The sequence below is a fragment of the Nanorana parkeri genome, unplaced genomic scaffold (assembly GCF_000935625.1).
Source record: "Nanorana parkeri isolate BGI_ZX_2015 unplaced genomic scaffold, ASM93562v1 scaffold118, whole genome shotgun sequence".
In the NCBI taxonomy this organism is placed as follows: Eukaryota; Metazoa; Chordata; class Amphibia; order Anura; family Dicroglossidae; genus Nanorana; species Nanorana parkeri.
The window spans coordinates 557,590-577,792 of NW_017306386.1; the positions used below are offsets into that span (position 1 = coordinate 557,590).

At 41.4% G+C, this 20,203-nt stretch overlaps 1 protein-coding gene across 1 annotated transcript in view; it reads right to left on the minus strand.

The window, feature by feature from the left end:
- Positions 1–20,203, minus strand: part of CAMKK1 (calcium/calmodulin dependent protein kinase kinase 1) — a 180,413-nt gene that overhangs the window by 97,317 nt on the left and 62,893 nt on the right. The window contains exons 3-4 of the mRNA XM_018553389.1: positions 17,606–18,107; positions 3,193–3,240 (exon numbers count right to left, since the gene is read on the minus strand). Of these exons, the coding sequence (XP_018408891.1) occupies positions 3,193–3,240; positions 17,606–18,001 (444 nt within the window). The 5' untranslated portion in view covers positions 18,002–18,107. The remainder of the gene's footprint in view (positions 1–3,192; positions 3,241–17,605; positions 18,108–20,203) is intronic.

Genomic DNA, 20,203 nt, shown 5'->3' on the forward strand with positions numbered 1-20,203 from the left:
TTTCTTAAAGTGCTGTTCGTTGGTTATGCATGTAATGATACATGCCCCTTGAAATGTCAGTTTCTTTGCTGTTATTATTTTAGAGTTTTGATTTATTTGCACGTTTTTTGTTTTTTTTGTTTTTTTTTGAGTATTGGAGGGCCACCACAGAGCCCCTCCTTCCTTTTCAAAGTTTGTTCACAGCTTGAATTAATATCACGATTTAAATTTTAGTTTTCTGTGTTGTTTTACTACACCGCTGGCCAGAGGTTCACGTGTTTAAAATATACATGCTGAACCAATGAGGTTGATCACTGGCACTAATTCTGAAGGTTCCAGTGTTGATTTTTATTATTCTTATTATGTTTGTGTGTTGAACCTTCTAGTCATATGTAAATAATCCACTTGAATCAATTTTTTCACACGGATTGTTGTAATTTTTACACAGATTTGTTTATTAACACTTTAGTGTGCAGTTGGTTCACATAGACCGAGCGCAACATATTTGCTTTACATTTGTTCACCTATACACATTGTTGCGGCTGGTCCAATCAGGTAGTTAGGCACGCATTCCCAGCGCAGTGATTTCTGTGATATACAGCAGTGACCAGTCTGCACAGATGAAAAGTGCAGAGTTTTTTTTAATGCGGATTGCCGCACAGATTTGGGAGAATACACAAAAGTATGGGATGTAAATAAGAATACACATAGCTACAGACCAGAGTAATCTTCATAGTTTACCTATGAACTGATTGATTCAGTGATAATTGTGTTATTACTTAGAATACAGAAGTGATATGTATATTGATTTTTGGGTGTTGTCTTTTAAAAAAATATTTACTTTTTTATGTATTCCAGTGACATGCTATTCTCTCTCCATACCCAAAAGGTATTAGTCTTTTTTTCCTGAAGCAGAACAAAGAATTGGTCTAGAAAAGTAAGTTTACTTTAATTCTTGCTGTCATTCAAGCATCTGATCTGCCCCATAGGTGGATCAAATAACGTCTGGCAGCAAATTCCCCTCTTAAGGGCCTGGAAGGGAGGGCATGTATTAGCTGAAGTGACATCACAGGGCATGTGATGCGCTGCAGCTTAGCCCCGCACCCAACCTGGGCCATGCTGTGCTGATACCAAGAAAAGCAATTACATGACTAAATAAAGGAGGATAAAACTAAAGTATTTGTTCAATCTTTTTCTTTTATAATTTTTCTTCCGTTAATTTCCCAGTGCTGTGCCCTCTAGTTTACACGTGGGAATATGTCATAAGTTTAGAACCACTTTAATAGTTTACTCTACTGTAATTCTTACTATTCTTACTTTATTCTGTGCTTCCATACTTTTTTTTTTTAAGTTTTGTTTTTTTCCTCTGCTCTTTTATAATGAGCTTTGCTAAGAGAAAGATCAAATGTGGCACATGCATATATTAAGAGAGCTGTGGGGAGCACACACCTTGATTTCCAATGGGGTTTTAATAGCAGCGATCTCTAGCAGTCTTATGTAACATGTCCCCAGGCTCCTGAAGCATGTCCCCAGCCTGCAACAACTTCCTATAGCATGTTTGCAGTCTTTGACCATCACCTTTTGAACATTTCTGCAGCCTCTAACAGCTATTTGTAGCATTAAATGTGTTAAATATCAATATTGCTGATGTCAGGGGCGCACCTGAGGCCACCTGTATCACGTTGGCCACTGCTCTAATACTTCCCCACTCTATACAAAACAAAAGCAAAAGAAAACAATTTGTGGTCAGAAGTTTAGGCTTAACCCCTGCTGAAATACATATACAGTACTAGGTTAAAACCGTTCCTAATTTGCATCCCCACTTATTCCCTAGCCGGAAGACACTCTGTCAGGCATCAAAAGCCTGGCAGGGATGATTTTTATACGAGTAAAAAAATGCATTCAGAAATGAAGCAGAAAATCTATGTTACATCCAGCCTGATCTGGGATTGCCAACCCTGCCATGATAAATAACATTTTTAAAGCCCAATGCTATATTTTAAAACCTTAAAAAATAAAAATTCAACATCACAGGTTTGTGAATAAACTGTAAAAAATAAATCAGGTTTTTATTTGTCATCTGTGTCCCATTGTGGAGATTTCCCTTCACTTCCTGCCTGATAGCCCTATTCTCTAAAATACTCTGAATTAAATAAATACAGGTCAATAAATCTCCTGGTTCTGGCCACTATAATCTTCATACCGAGAGGCTGCATATAAAAAACAAGAATTGTGGAAGCAAAACTGACCATAATTGCTGTATTTTTAGCTACACTCAGAGTGTTCTAGAAATCCTGTGTCATGTATATAATATTTATATGTGCATAAAAATGAGAATAAAAATGAAGCCAACAAATGCATAAAGGGAGAACGGCCTACAGCCATATTGTTAGTAGTAGATATTTAATTTCAGAAGCAAATGTGCTAAAGATCTTCCTAAAGGAGTTTACAAGCCAAAATACCAGCAAACGAAGGGACAGTTCGATTTGGATAGGAGTAACCATACAAAATGTGTACTGCATCTTAGATAGACTACAAATCTAATCATCCAATACAGCAAAACAAATTGGGGAAGGGGGGGCATTTATCAAGCAAGTTAGCAACACTATTGGTCACAAATCAAAATGCCCCTCCTTTAGAAAAGTCTCCGAGACAGGTTTACAGTTCTGAGCGTCTGTATTTCAAGGCAGCCATGTGCAACAGTTTGCATAGTTCTTAGATTTACTACTAAAGACTGGATTTTCACTCTAAACAGTTGCATAATTAAGAAGTGGTCAGGGTTTATTCTGTCATAGTGCTACTTTAGGGGAGATGGGGGGAGGAATTTGACCCATGCTGCAACCTTGTAGTAAATCTGTCACGCAATCTCCCACTGCTTCTGTTTAGCATTTTCTTGGTGTGCAACAAAAATGATGAATGTCCCCCAATAAATTGAATTAGTTTATAAAAATGCAAGGAAAGACTGAGGTTAAGATTGTTTTTTTTTAAAACTGCACAGCTCTTAAACTGACATACCTGAAACGTACTATTTACCATAATGGCACAGAACACTCAATGCGGTTTAGGGGTGGTTTAACATTTTATAAAACCAGTAGTATGAAATGCCCCACGTGTGACTGTATCTAGCATGTAAAATGTATCGTTATCCAATTTATCACTGCAAACAATGGAGGACAGCTATTTAAGTATATAAAACATTTATGGAATACTCACTTTGCCAATTTCACTCTGCAGTTTGTACTGGTTTAGCTGCACACAATCCTTAAAAAACAAAAACAAAAAAAGTCACCAATTAAGAAAAACATGGAAACAAAACTGTATCAGCAAAGAACTGGTACTTTTTCAAATAGAACATTAAAATGTCAGTCCAAATTTTTATTATTTTCTTTGTGATGAGGGTATGAATAACAGGCAATGCAGGCCCTGATGACTTTGCTGCTGTGTTTCTGTGCAAACCCCCTCACTTTATCACGCAGATTGACAGCACAATTTATACAAGGCACAACATTTTCCCTGAGACAGGTCTACTCAGTCATGGCATGCAAATGAGATAAATGGCTGGACACAGGGAAAGAAATTGAATGTAGGTCATGAAAATGAGAAAGGTGGAGACACCATAAAAATCATTTTCACAGAATGAGCCATAGTTATTCCTAAATTTTAACCAACTTACACTAATTTAGGTATACTGTTTTTTGTAGATCATCATCATCATCATCATCATCACCTTTCGGTTATATTTGTTATATTCAAAACTCAGTATAAAATCAGGTTAAAAATGTTATATTCCAGTTTTCTATTGTTGTATGATAAAGAATTATAAAAACTAAAAAGTATCAATTTACTAACACTTTGTAAAATTATTTTTTTCACAGAGTTATTTTATATTCAGATCATTGAAAGAAAAATACGGAATTATAGTAGTTTACAGTTATTAGTTTTTTTTTATGTAAAGTGGAAGAATCATGAACCTTTTTTCTATTGGGTGAAAATGTCAGTAACCTTATTTTTGATCATCAGGAAGTGTAATAAGTACTGTAGGGCTGCAACAACTAATCGACATAATCGATTATAATCGATTATTGAAAAAGTTGTCAACTTTTTCAATAATCGATTAATCGGCTTCCGATCAGTATGGGCAGCTTAGACTGCATATCATCATGATGGACACCAACATCTACTGCTTAAGACACTTCTCTGAAACCCTTAATAAAGTCAACTATTCATATATGGTGTCTGTGAAGAGTTATTAAAGTCCAGTGGTATCTACCTATCTAAACACCAATTACTTATTACACAATACAAGCACCTAGATCAATGGTAATACCATCTAAAATGTGGTTAAACCTTAAAAATGCATTCAAGCACCATATTAATAAAAATATAAATTTATTGTGCATCACTCAGCTGTAGATCCTAAAATCATCTCTGAATTGGGGCTGACACTATCCTTCCTTCTGGAGGGTGGCTACTTTTGTTCCCCATAGTCCCTGTGTGTGTTGTAAAGTAGCCACTACTCCATGCTCACTCATGTGATGGACTACAATCGCAATACAAATTAGTAAACTAATACAAATTAGTAAACTAAACATGAGAATGTAGTCCATCACAGGAGTGATCTTGGAGCGGTGACTACTGCAGCCATGTTCTGCTACTGCAGCCATGTTCTTGGTATCATTTTAAGCAGCAGGCAGTTGCTGTTTCTGTACAAGTGATCCAGCATCTGTACAGGTGCCAGATTGCTTGCACGCTGCGGTGCTGTGTTCCCCCCCCTCCGCCACAGCCGGGGCCGCCGCCGACTTCCCCAGGCTCCGCTGTCCCTCGTGCGGGCCCGGCGGGCCTCCCCTGACAGATCGGGGGAGATCAGCACACATCACTGAACCTGGAAGTGATGTGTATTACATCACATCCAGTGTCACTGTGTACATTCTCAGGCTCTTAGAGCCAGAAGAAGAAGCTGATGAAGCAGATCTCTGCTTTATCAGCTTCTTTGGAGGTCCCTAGGTGAGATTAGTGGTCTTAAAGACCCCTGATGTCTCCATAAGGAGGACCTGTCACACCCTATCTGCTATTACATAGGAGGATTATTAGCCCCCTATGTAATCGCAATAAAGTCGAGTGTAAAAAAAATAAAAATGAAAATAACCCCCCCCAAAAAAGTCCCCCACGTGCATGCACATACAACGCAAACACACGTCGGATGTGCATTCAAAAACAAAAATTGCGCCAAATACATATTGCCGTGAACGTCGGCGTAAGACCAATAATTCTAGGGCCATCAATCACTGTTAGCACTAAACTGATGAGCAGTGAAAGCTTTTTGGGGAAGCCTATGGGGAATTTTGGTTATTGGTATCTGTTTACCCGGCGTGACCTCATCTTTTATATTTTACCAAAAAATTGGGTATTATATTCTATTTCTGTGCACTAAATTTAATTTTTGTGTATTTTATCCTTACAATACTGGATTGATAAACATTTGCGAAAAATACCGTGCAAAATAAAACATTGCAACCAGCATTTTGTTTTTCTACAGGGCCTCTGCTTTCAGAAAATATATCACTGTTGGGGGTTTTAAGCCGTTTTCTAGCCAAAAATTCAGATTTGTTGTGTGTGCAAATATTAAGAAATTGTTTTGGACAGCAAGTGGTTAGACAGGAAGTTGGGAGAACACAAGATTTCTGGCACAGCAACAGGTATTTTTCTGTACTTGCAGTGTTTTTAAACAGACAAACCATGGGTAAATGTGCATGTATTGCAGATATGGTTTTCTTTATTTTTTTTTACAGACATACACTTTAAAGAAGAACTCCAGGGAATTATTTTATTAACCCTTGCAGTGGTTCTACCCCACGTACTGCAAGGATTAAATGCTCATTTTGGTTTAGGAAGGAAAATAAAGGTAAACTCACCTGATCCTTTGAGCCAGCTTGCTCTTAGACAAGTCCCTGGATCCTATTTCCTCCTCCGCTGCAGCTGTCTAAGACCCGTAAGTCATCACGCTCTATTTACAGTGTATAGGATGTGTGGATGCTGAGGCACATACCATCTCTGCAGCACAGGCGGAGACAGACTGGAGCGAGCGCGGTCACAGCCGACTGGCTCCAAGGATCAGGCGAGTATAACTTTTTTTTTTTTCTCCATAGACAAAAATAAGCACTTAAACCTTGCAGTGAGTGGGTGCATAAAACATTTCCCTGGAGTTCCGATTTAACAGCTGCTAAAACAGCTAACAACACATTGTTTTCGATGGGTTGGCCAACACAAATTTAATTGTGAATAGAAGAAGACGTGTAGCAGAGGAAAGCAGTAAGCAACTATGATCATTTATTTATTTATTGCTGAAGTACATATATACTTACAAATTACAGCTAGGAATAAGACTTACAACATGAGCATATATGGATAAGATTTAGTTCAAGCATGAAATCTAAAACTTTAACCAATACCTGCCTGTCCATAGAACTAATTAGTGGCCCTGTTCAGGCCTGTAATGTATTCCAGCAGTCATGTCTGCAATCTATATATTAAAATAAGCCTGTTTATCAGATCAATGTCCCAGCCTTCAAGTCTGGGTAACCAATACATTTGAAACCTCACTGAATGTATACAATTTCTCCAACATTGGTGATTTGTGACTTCTGGTAAATTGTCATCGACTGATTGTGGCTTAACATTTTCTGTTACACATCCACTATGTAATTACTGATCAGTTATTTGAGCTCACATAGCTGAAAACATAAACAAACACGAAATGGCTGCTAAAACACAATGGTATAATTTTGTGCAATTCCTGTACATATCCTATGGAATGCGCAAGCAGCAGAATGGAACGGCTTCAAGCTTTTTTTTTTTTTTAAACCTGAATCAACATTCTACTATGTATTTTGTTGATAAATGTATTTTGTTCGTTTAGAAATGTAATCAACTCACCTGTACCTGCATATAAATAATAAACTACTTGACGTTTATTAACCCTCCACTCACGTTTGCTGAGAAACTGACACTTCCTGGAGTGTCAATCCTCTTTGGCCCCCACAGCGCTCTCTGCTCCTCGCACTGACTTCCACATCACTACTGTCCTTGAGCATCATGACCCATCACAACACTCGCCCTTACTAAAGCAGGAGTGTTTCTTGCTGTTACAAGGCTGTTTATAGACCCTCCACTGCAGGCATAGCTGTTTGTGATTTTTTTTCTGAATGGCAGGGTTGCTTTAAAGTATGTAAATCCATAAACAAAATGTAAAATTTTACAGTTATCCAGTCCTTAGATGGTTTGGTTCCATTAGTTTTCTTTTTTTTTTTTCAGGCTTTTTTGTTTTATTTTTACTTTGTAATCCTGTTAGTAACACGCATCCTGTCGTAGGGTGACAACACTTATTCTCTGTACTGTATCTTTGAAGGAGCAACGTTGCGATAAGACTAAAAAATAGCTTCCCTCTCTCATCATCTCCATAGAATAGGCAGGAGGTGTTCTGCAGTTCACAGAGTTGACCCTGATGATGCTAGAGATGACATTGCAGAGTGCACAGGAACCAGTCAGCTCACTGGATTTCTGTCAGGATTAAACAGATTTTTCCCTTCGTGGGTCGCAATGTAGCGTCAAAAGGAGAATAAAGCTCTCCAAAAGAAAAATGCAAACGTTTACATCACATTATTTATGATCCTATTTTAATTGACAGACTTTGTTATTTTTTGGGGTGAGATGTGGGGCTGTACAAATGATATAGACATTGCATCTTTTATGAGGTCTGCATGCTCAGATCTCATCTTTTTTGAGTTGGCCTTACTTTTTAACAATTAGTCTTTTGCTTTGAATTTTTGACAATCCAATGTCCTTTTTGCAGATCATGTATTCTCTTGTATTTTTCAAACAATGAAAGTTCTTGTGTGTGTTTTCTGGTTTCTCTTATTAAAGGAAACCCTTAAGGCTGGGTTCACACCTGGGCGTTTTTCAGCGCTTCGATCAGCTCTGAAAAACGCTCAAAGAGTGAAATCCCATACTTCCCTATGGGCACGATTCCCACCTGGGCATATTTCAGCCCGTGGAAAACGCGCTGAAAAAACGCCCTACGCCCAAACAAGTACAGGAGCTTCTTTGGGGCATTTTTTTGCGCGTTTCCATTGGTATTCCCGAGTGTGGCTCGGGGTTAACAAAGCGTTAACCCCGAGCCACACTCGGGAATACAGCATAGGACTTACCTTGTCAGCGATCCCCGACTTCCGGGTTCCGTCCCTTGCGAGCGGCCACGTCGGAAAAAAACCCAAAAAAACAACCAATCATACTGCCAGTGAAACTCGCGTTTCACTGAACGGAAAAACATGCTAAAAAACTAGCAAAAAAACTAGCAAAAAAACGCGCCTATTCTACGCCCAGGTGTGAACCCAGCCTTAGGGCTTGTTCACACCAAATCCGGACCACATCTGCATGAGTTTCTGCACATGCAGTGTGTTTTGCCACGTTTTTGACGCATTCTGGGCCAGTTTTAAGAAAAAAATTAATTTTTTAAGCCTAAAATGCTTTGTGCATTCCAGGGTGTTTGCATGCATTTTTAATGTGTTTGCATGCGTTTTGGTGCATTCCAGAGCATCAAAAATAGGGCATGCTGCAGTTTTTCCACATGCTCTGGAACTTAAACGCTGTGGTGTGAACTAAAGCCCAAAATACCATTGGAATACATCTAAAGCATTTTTGATGCTTTCTGTAACTGCTACGCACTTGGTGTGAACAAGCCCTGAAAAAAAAAAAAAAAATGAAAATGCCGTTTGTCAGTCTTCTTAAAAATGAGTTATCTGAAACAAGCATGCAGCAAGCACTGGGTCAGTGACTCAAAGTATTTAAGTTTTTGTCAGCCGGATGACTAACATTTTCTGAATAAGAACTCTACAATAATACATTATGCATATCACTCCGCATAGGTTAAAAGGAAAACTATATTTGTTTTGTTTCTCATTAGGGTTTAAAGTGTTATGAAACCCAATAGATAAAATCCAAATACCAGCCACATTTACATTGTATCTGATTGAGTAGTGCATGTTGGTATCAGCCTTGTTCCAGCACAGCAATGATTGCTTGTATAACATAGCTAAACTTCATTTGCTGTGGTGTCTCCCCTCACTAGCGTCTCATACACCGCAATCCAATTACATGCATAATCTTCAGTTTGTAAAGTATGCCGGGCTTCTTATCAGCTCAAATAAGTAAAGCCACTGAAACCACCAAATATAACTGTATATTAAATAGGGTAAATAGGTACCCCTCTCACTCTTTTGTGTACTGGGGACTTGGGTAATGGGTAATGGGACTTGCACTGTCTTGGTGCATTGGAAGTCTGTGATAGAGATTTTTAGAGGAGGTAGGATGAAAAGGGAAGTTCTTCCTTTTAGAAAAAAAAATAATGAATGCACACTTCTTTATAAACAGAAAACATGTACATTTATTCATTCATTCATTCATTCATTCATTCATTCATTCATAGGAGCCAGTAAAGCATTGCAACCATGATCAATGGGTACAATGCTCTGGATCTTGTAGACCCCTCCTCCCATCAATGTCCATACTCCGGTATGGGCATTCAGTAACATGGATGGAAGGAAGAATGAATGAACTGTGCATTGTAGTGATGTAACCGTACTTGTATTCCGTTGAGAACTAAAAGTCTCTCTGCCGCGGTGCCGATAGTTTCTCCATTCACAGATCCCGTCAAAGAATCTGTGAATGAATGGAGTGGCTGTGTGGGTGGACTTTAATTAGAAAACAAACAACTTGTTTACAAACATACCAAATATTCTGAGACCTGTTGCTGCCATCAGTTTTCAAAATGACCTTATTTTTTTTCTTAAAATGGTACATTTTCTCAGTTTAAACATTTGATATGTTTTCTATTGTGAAAAAATATGGGTTTTTATGTAGATTTACACAGCATCCCAACTTTTTTGGAATTCGGGTTGTAAACACATCTTTATTGTACCTTCTGCCACTATCCCAGGGCACCCGAGACAAAATTTTGTGTGAAGACTCTTAAGAAAATGGACTTGAAAACTGGAATTGGTTTTATTGAATGTAGTCATCTTTTTCGCTTCATCTGCAAGTCCAAGCAACGTATTCATTTCATAAGGTGATACCTTTATCTGTTCTTCCTAACAGCTTAGCAAGCTAGAAAAAAACCGATGTGTTATACAACGTGGCTGAGAGATTAACACGGCCAGCACACACAGGACATGGAGTGCAAGCCATATTATAATCATTATGATCATAACCTAGAAAGAGTTCATGTTTGTACAGCTGAGAATATGACTATCATGCAATGCAATGTACTTGTATTATGTTGTGAGGCCTCTGGCTCTAGACATACATAGCAATGTATAATGAACACACAAAGACCACATAATCAGCATTGTAAGCTTGCATTTACATTTGAGAGATATTATTCATCACAGGCTAAACATTTAGAATTCTAGGTAAATCCCTTATTTATGCAAAGAATACCTATTCTATATGGTGAGAAACTCAATTCCTTTGCATTGCAGTGTCCATATCTGAATATGAGCAAGAATTCAGTTTCGTACGCAACAGGCACATTAAACGTCCCATAGAATGTACTCGCCATATTCCAAAATAAGATCCCCCATACTTGTGTGATCTTATGAACATCCTAAAACAGTCCAAAATCACTCCCCTGCATCTGTCAGATTGTACAATCTAAATTACATTTTTAATTTAAATTTACCAAAATCCAAGTAGCACAAAAGGATCCAATCAGCCTAACTGATTGGATATAAATTGTATGGATTGGATATAAATTGTATGGATCTACACTTCATCTAAAAGGCAGATTACAAGGTCTGTGGTCAGCTTTAGTTTTAACTGCCAGTCCACCACTTACCCAACCCCCCATGTACTTTTATCTGCAAAAGTAACACTTTCCTATAAATATCTTGTTTTAACTCAGGTAGGATAATTACATTATTTTTTAAGTGATGCAGATGCATAAGATATTAGTGTTTGGTTAGATAGGCAGAAATCAGTTTGAAAGACTGCCCAGCCAATATGTTTTCTCTAAATTTGCCTTATATAACTAAGAAAACAGTCTTGGTTATAGACAGAAAATGACTGAACTTTCATTCGCAGTGTCGTATGATTATAGACGGACAGTTCAGAGTATAGAGCACAGTGGGCCTGATAGGGCTGAAATCAGGGAACCCAAACTATGTCTTCCAAAATATAACTAAGTGCCACCATTTCAAGTTTAGGGAAATTCCAAACTTAAAAATGTAAAATATTGTTTTGCAAGACATGTAAAAATAAAAAACACTGAAGGGGTGAGAGGGATTGGAAGGGAGCAGTGGCACGGGGGTGCATTATTGCCCGTAGATGGACTTTAAATTTGCAGCATGTGTCTGTAGAGAGTGACGTAGCAGCTGGCAGATGACAGCATGAAAGTGTTGGATATCAGTGGCACCCTTAACCCTACCAGAGAGTGAACTGTAGACATCTTTTTACAGGCTGCTTCTGTTTTAACTTTTTTTATCCTAGTGACAAGGTTGTTTAAAGAAGAACTCCAGGTAGACTAAAGCAAACCCTTGCAGCGGGGCTACCCCTGCACTAAAAGGGTTAAGTGCTTCTTTTCATCTAGGGTTTAAAATAACAGAGATATACTCACCTGATCCCATTAGACTGGTCCTTGCAGCCTCTCTTTCCCACCGCTCCAGCAGGGGAATGTCCCTCGGCATCCTCACGTCTAATACACATACTTAAGGATCCTTAGACCGCCGGAGTGGAGGGGGACAAGGACTGGGTGAGTCAATTTGGGATAACACCTATTTTATATTTGTTACATGCTTCCTTTCATATAGTATAAGCTAAATATATATATATAGATAATGCTTCTTGCAGTTTTAATTGATTTTACTTGGGTTGGAGTTTTAAGGGTTAAAATTTCTTCTTGCTTCTCTTTCCTTGTAATGTTCGGTAGGGCTGTGAGGGGTGTGGGGTAGGTGACTTGTCTATTGTATGTTTATGTATGGTATACTCACCCAAACCTCAGTCCCACCTGGCTGTTAGGCTGGTCCCTGTGCATTTAAAATGCATTGCCTTAGTGTTCTATCCGGACCGCCCACTAGGTTACGGCTGGCTGACAGTGAATGTGCAGGCCGAATGGGCATGGTCATAATTCAATGCAGGTCCCCATTCCTCTTCAGTCATTGGCTGCTAAGACCGCAGCATTCCTAAGAACCAGCTGTGTTGCCACCCAGCATTAACCACTTCAAGACCAGGTGTTTAGACCCCCTTCCTGGCCAGGCCATTTTTCAGTGTTCAGCACTAGATGGAAGAGTATCGTCTTCCGTCCTCCCTTGCAGCCTGAAGTCTGTCCTGCCTCCCGGCCCTCCCATCCCCAGCTCCTGGCTCCTCTCATCCTCGCCTCTCAACCCCTCTCAGCACGGACTCCCTGCTCATCAGGCTCCAGGATTAAGGTGAAAGCCGCATCTTAAAAGGTGCACTCTAGGTACAACCAGTGTAAGGGGACACTCTGACGGGGCAATTACTTATTAGTTGTCCTCTTCAGAGTGCCCCCCTACATTAGCTGCCCCCATCAGAGTGCCCCCTTACATTATTTGCTGCCATTGGAGTGCCCCCTTACATTAAATACAAAAAAAAGAGGGCACTTTGATGGGGATAACTGTTATTTTTATATTGGGGTCCCTATCAGCGTGCCCCTTTACATTGCTTCACATTCCCGCCAATTTTAATATCATCAGCAACATAATTGCATCTGCATATGAAACATGAATAAGCATTTGTACCTTGTAATTAACAGATGGTTCCATGTCAGCAGATCCATCCAACAGACCATCTGTTAATTACAAGGTACAAATGCTTATTTGTGCTTTATATGCAGATGCAATAATGTTGGTGATTATATTAATATTGGTGGGAATGTGACGTCATGATGATGTCAGAGGGGCTTTTGTGATTTTCAATTGGTTTATTAATTCATTTTTTGTATATATTGCTGCACGTATTGGTTTGTGTTCAATCTTTGTTTGCCTGATGAAGGGACCAAATGGGTGTAACGGCCACCGCCGTATACCTTGATGATCGGGAGCCAGCCGCATCTCGGATCCGCCGCTGTGTTCCACAGTGGAACGCACGCTCGTCGCTTACGGGTTCGAAGGCCGGGTGCGTTCCACTCTGGAACGCGGAAGTGCGCCTATCCGTTCGGCGGCTCCTCCCCAAACAGTACAAATGGAGGACTACATCTCAGAGTTCAAACGGTGGAGCAGAGAGACCCAATGGAATAACATCGCTCTCCGAAACCAGTTTCGTCTCGGGCTCTCCGACTTAAAAGATGAGATAGCACGCATGGAACTACCCACCACCCCAGATGACCTCATTATGCACTCCGTCTCCATAGACCGCCGTCTCCGAGAACGAAGGTCGGAGCGTGCTTACTCCTACAACCCTCCTACTACTAGGAGATCCAGATCGCCCCAGAAAGACGAGGCCATGGAAATAGGGGCCATTCGGGGGCCGTTATCTCAAGTCGAAAAGGAGAGGAGAAGAGCCCGCAACCTTTGTTTGTACTGCTCATCTCCAGACCATATTGTCGCTACCTGTCCCCTCCTCAAAAAGAAGATTACAGATCGACCATTGCATGTCCACTGCCTATCACCCCCAAACCATCGGGCAAACGGAACGTGTTAACCAATCCCTCGAGCAGTACCTCAGATGCTATTGCACACATCTCCAAAATGACTGGTCCCAGATTCTGCCTCTCGCTGAATTCGCATATAACAATGCTACCAGTTCATCTACTCAAGTATCGCCCTTCTACGCGAATTATGGCTTCCACCCGAAAACACTGCCCACGTCTTTTCTGCCAACCAATGTTCCCTCATTGGAGGATTACCTCTCCACTTCACAGAAGACCTCGGGGATTCTTCGGTCCAACCTCGAAGCAGCACAGGAAAAACAAAAGCGTTATTACGATTCCCGCAGAACAGCCCCTCCTACGTACCACGTTGGTGACATGGTGTGGCTCTCCGCCAGGAATCTACGACTTAAAGTTCCCTCACGGAAGCTAGGCCGACAGTTCCTTGGTCCCTTCCCAATCGAGAAGGTGATCAATTCAAACGCGGTTCGTCTGACACTACCCCCGGACTGGAAGATACACCCCTCGTTTCACGTTTCGCTCCTTAAACCCTTCAGGCCAAATCCATTCTCTGATAGAAGACCTCCTGCGGCTCCTCCGGTTGACGTACAGGGTGAGGTTGAGTTCGAGGTCGAGCGGATCCTCGACTCCAGGAAGAGAGGTGCTTCTCTTCAATACCTGATAAGATGGAGGTTATGGGGCCCAGGATGACTCCTGGGAGGACTCAGCTGATGTACACGCACCTCGACTGATTCGTGTTTTCCACCGTAGGTACCCTGATCGGCCGGCTCCTGCTGGGAACCCCAGAGGTGTTCCTTTGAGGAGGGGGTCCTGTAACGGCCACCGCCGTATACCTTGATGATCGGGAGCCAGCCGCATCTCGGATCCGCCGCTGCGTTCCACGGTGGAACACACGCCCGTCACTTCCGGGTTCGAAGGCCGGGTGCGTTCCACTCTGGAACGCGGAAGTGCGCCTATCCAATGGGTCCAGAAACGTTGCCATGTTGTAACACCATAGAGATCAATAAAATATTGACTGAACTTGAGCTGGAGTGCGAATTACTTCTTCATATTTATACTGATTTGCGGAGGCATACGTGGTTGCTTGGTACCCACTTTATCCGGTCAGATGTGCGATGGGTTTCTTTTGATTATTGAACCATTACATTGCTTGTCCCCTAATGTAAGGGGGCACTCTGATAGGGAGAACTGATGTAAGGGGGCACTCTGATGGGGAGAACTGGTGTAAGGGGCCACTCTGATGGGGAGAACTGGTGTAAGGGGCATCTCTGATGGGAAGAAATTATGTAAGGGGCCACTCTGATGGGAAGAAATTATGTAAGGGGCACTCTGATGGGAAGAAAGGATGTAAGGGGCACTCTGATGGATGCTGTGGAAGCCAGCCATGATGTAGTACAACTGCATCACATTTACATGCCTATAGAACTTAATGAAATGTCACCTGTGACATTTTAATAAAGTTCTAACAAAAAAAAGTTGGGATCGATACATCAGCACTGTGTCTGGAAAACCACACCAGCAGCTGTGCATTGTAGTGCAGTTGCTGGTGTGAATGCAGCCTAAATGGTGGGCCATGGTGCAGACGCAGACTGGGTGACCATTTTGTCTCCATCACGAGTCAGACCTCAGCTTGAAGAAAATTTTGCTCATCAAAACAAATGTTAATTTTTATCCACTACCACTGGTATATACACCAACATATGCAGATAAATATATTTACCCGGTTTACTGCCCCGGTGTACATTGTAGTCATAACTTATATTGCATAGATAACTTCAAGCCAACAATGTCAACTTCAAATACTGTATTATAAAAAGCAACCATGTGTTATGAAAATACCATTAGATATAAATTCTATAGTATTACATATTAATCCCTGTTAGCTGGACTAACTAATGTCAATTTAAATTTACTTTGCCTATATTGACTGGCCATTGCATGCCCCTGTTATAGTAATATCTATTGAAGGTTTGCCTAAACTCTTAGTTCTCAACTGGAGGGTCGTGACCCAAAAGTGGGTCGCAACCCTGTGTTCAGTGGGTCGCCGCATGCCTTCTTCCTCCTACGTGAGAGACTTCTCAGCCTCCGTCAGTTCTTGTGCCGTGCAGCTATTCAAAGTATGGCCCTGCGTGTCAGCTTGATTGCTTACACGCATTGCTTACAGCTCCCACATGTGCCCTGAAGAGGTGCCTGGACTGCACTGACGTCTCATTCTGGCTCCTGGCACCTCTACAGGGCAAGCAAGGGAGCTGTACAAGCAATGCTCATATGGATGGAGCTCCGTCACAGCACAGCAGCCCACACTGGACCCCAGGCTGAGGATCCAATCCGGTTCTCATATGGTAGGGAGAGGTGGATTTTTGTGTGTGTGTGTGCGCGCAAGATTGTGTCTGTGGTTGTGTGTCTGTCACTGTTTTTAAGGGTCCGTTCACACTAGTAAAGTGCGTTAATCACACAGCCCCATCCGATTAACACAAATTGCACCTACTGCTTGTTCTAATGTGGGAGGTGCATTGTGTTGCCATTAATTTGAATGACACCCCAAACGAACCTCCCACCCACAGTCCGATCGCCTGCACCCTAATGTCATGCATTCCATTGCAGTGCGACTTGGGTCGCAACTTAATGACCAGGGACAAATGTGGGTCCTGAGGTTACACAGGTTGAGAACCACTGGCCTAAACTATGGCTGGTTCACAAATCGTGAACAAGAAAAACTGTAGGTCAAGTTTTCCCATCTAGTAATGAAATCTTACAGCGCACATTGGGAACCTGCCAGCTCACAATAGTAAGTGCAGCAGCTGAGTCTGAAACACGCAGTCCTCCAAAAGGCTCACTGCAAAATATAGAAAAAGTCAGACAGCTCTCACACTTTAGCCAAATAGTAAACCGTATCTTCCTATTGAATGTAGTATACAAGTTACAATCACTCAAGGTCTGCTATTGCATTAAGAGAACCTATCACCTGAGGATTCTATGTCAAAAAGGGAGATGGTTGCTGATCGGCCCCCTACGGCTGGCATTCCCTCCTTGATGTACCTCTATCTACTATTCTATTTCTAATTCTCATGTTTCTTCTCTTTGATAAATTCTTTCCTGATTCTCTTACTTGGAATATATGGGGAAGGGAAGGAGAGAGGGGAGAGAGGGGGGTGAAAAAGGTAAGAGAAATAAATAAATAAAATAAATGTATGTGTGTGAATGTCTGTTTGTATGTACGTATGTATACATGTATGTTCTCATATAGTCTCAATAACCATATTGTCTAAAGACATATACCTTTGGGATCATACTTTATAATATCTGATTTGATTTTTTTCAAGATGTAATTTTAAATGTTTATATGATATGATTAACTTGTAAACCTTCCATAATGCTTAATCTATGTTCTTTGTTATTGAAAAAAAATAATAATAATTAAATAAAAAATTATAAAAAAAAAAAAAAAAAAAAAAAAAGTATAAGTATTGGAAAACCAGTTGGGGTTTCAAATACTTATACTGAAAGCTGTAACTTTGTTACAGACATGAAAGGTCAGTATTCTCAATGCAACAGCAAACATTGAGTGATTGTAACGTTTATGCTATATTCAGAAGGAATATACGGTATACTATTGGGCACACAATGCAGGGTAAATAAATCCATTGGCATGGGCTTTATTTTGGAAAATACAAAGTGCAAATGTGTGCATGGAGCCTGAGAAGTGAATAACAAAGCTGTTGCATACTGATAAATGCAATTCTAAATACAGTGTTGCTTATGCATGATTATGTAAAACTGCTGCAAATAAATACTTCTCCTGTAGAAATTCAAATAGTTAGACAAATGTTACCACTGAAAAATGCAATTCAATACATTTTCCTTGTGCATTACTAAACAATCATGCTAAAATAACAGTTCGTGAATACTTCTCCTGTAGCATTCTATTGTGAAACAAAAATGACCACTTACATCAGAGTCAGAAATGGAAACCCGATTCGACTCAATTGTTGGCCTTCGGACAATTCTTGGTGATGTGTGTGAGGCAGGACCTGTTGCATAAGGGCCGTACGCCTGATTTTGAGAGGGAATGCAGCCACCTGTAGGTCGTTCCTGCAGGGAGAACTTTCTGTTCGAAAGTGTAGGTCGAGATGCAGCTCTTTGGAAACAGCTCAAGTCCCTCTGGTCCTGGGACGATAAAAATACGTCCTCGCTGGTTTCAGAGCTCATTCCATTATTTTTCAACCTATACATGTCTTCTGAAGTCAGCACAACCGATGCGTCTGTTTCTTCATCCACTTCAATAGCAGCAACTCTCTCAGCAAGCTCTGCTGGAGTGTCTTTATTTGGGCCAGAATCACAATCCATTGTGTCAGTGTGGGAAAATTCCAACACAGTCTCTAGGGTATACAATACAATTTCCAAACCAACTACAGCAGATAGTTGTTATTAAGGCTTCTTGTCTAAACAGTCTCTGGAAACAAAATGCAGACATAGGAGAGAGAGGGGGAGAGAGAGAGAGAGAGAAAATCAATATTATTATGCTCAGGAATCTATATATAAACACAAATCATAGCATTATTTAAAGACCAGTGAATATACCTCACAATTTGACTTTTTATTCCAAAGACTGCACAGAACTCCGAGAGAGATCAGTTGCAGTATTCAGGACAGTTTACATCAGTATAGGAAGGGTATTCTTACCGTAAAATTAATTACGTTGGCAAGATGCCAACAATTCTGCCACTTTTGGCGTCATTACTGCTAAGGAGTATGCCCTGGAGGCTTTCATGCTCAATGCTTCTTGCTGACTGTCAGCATAGTACCTCCCTGTGCCATTCCTACTGATTGTTTTACAAACCAAATCTTCTTCCTCCTGTCCATTTTTCTAAGCGACACCATTTGAAATAAGATACAGAACACTGGGCTCATGCAGTCTAATTTTAGAAGACAGTTTTTTAATGCAGGTACTAGGGACTTGTCTACTAAACTAGGCATGTATTCTTGTTCCATGTCTTACACTTTAAAGAGGATCCAAGGTCAGCTATTTACTTTAGGTCCATTGCTCCAAAACTGTGCACAGGTTTTCAAAAGACTGGTCAGAACATTGCAGCTTTGTCTGGATCCCACCAGCTAATGTCCTAACTTCTACTTTGGGGAGACTTTGTATGAGGCTGAGGCATGGACTGGCTACCCCGATAGCCAATCAGTGCCTCTGCCCCATACAAAGCCATAGAGACGAAGTATAGGATGAAAGTGCCAGTCCAAAAATAGTTTGCTTGTTGCATTCAATTAGAAAGTCCATCTCATTTCGAGTGTTCAGAAGGCTTCCTTCATCAGGGCTAGAATATCATAAAAATTGAAATTTCAAATGCTATTCTCTAAGCATCTAATCCAACAGAGTTGGGGGCGTGGCCAGGCGCATGGAGCGGTAAGACGTGCTTTAGCTCGTCTCCCGCTCACAGGGCACTGAACACAGGCAGACAGCAACCATCCGCTCTCCCCTTCGCCGACCATGAGTGACCGGAGGAAGAAGGGGAAGAAGCAGCATAAAACGGGCCCCACGCCGAGGGAGTTGGCCCGTTTTTTCAGCACAGCGGCACCCGCGGCCTCCAAGGCTGCCTCCTCACATGCGACCAAGATGGCGCCGCCGGAGCTCTCCTCGGCACACGCCGATTCTCCTGACAGGGAGCAGGTGAGCCAGCCTCAAGGGGATTGCCTGCCCCACAGCCCTGAAGGTCCCCAGCATCGATCCAGGTGCCTGTCACAGACCTCCCTAAGCTCCCAGGAGGGGTGGGATATGGAGACCTATATTAAGGCCTTACCCACTATGAGGGATATTGAGTCCTGCTTTGCACGCATGGAATCTACTTATAAAAAAGAGATGTCAACCTTAAAGAGGGACTTAAGCTCCAGGCTAGATGACATTGAGCAAACCGCTTCTGACATGCAATCCAGAATACAGCTGCATGACACCACTCTGCAAGAACACACAGTGCTGCTGCACCAATTGATTTATCAACATGACGATCAGGAGAATAGAAACAGGCGCAATAACGTCCGCATTAGAGGCTTGCCTGAGTCTATCGAATCCAAAGACTTGGAATCTGCTGCAATTGCGCTCTTTAACCAGCTCCTAAACAGACCTAAAGACTCCCCTATCGAGCTGGACAGGATCCATAGAGCATTAGGGGCTAAGCGTCCGGATAGATCCAGCCCCAGGGATGTCATCTGCAGGATCCATTTTTTCAAGATAAAGGATGACCTCATGAGAGCGGCCCGCACACAAGACGCCATCTTGTTTAACAACGCCAAAATCCTACTCTTACCAGACCTCTCTGGACACACACTCGCTTTACGCAGGGCTCTGCGTCCTTTGTTGGACATGCTTCGCCAACACAACATCAAGTACCGGTGGGGTTTCCCTTTTCAACTCATTGTGCTACACGAGGGCAAATCAGCTGTATTTCGCTCTCTGAGCGACCTTCCATCATTTTTGGGCAAGTTGGAACTTCCTCAGGTTTCTCTCCCGGACTGGCCACTCAAGCCAACCCTACCCGGATTTGTAGC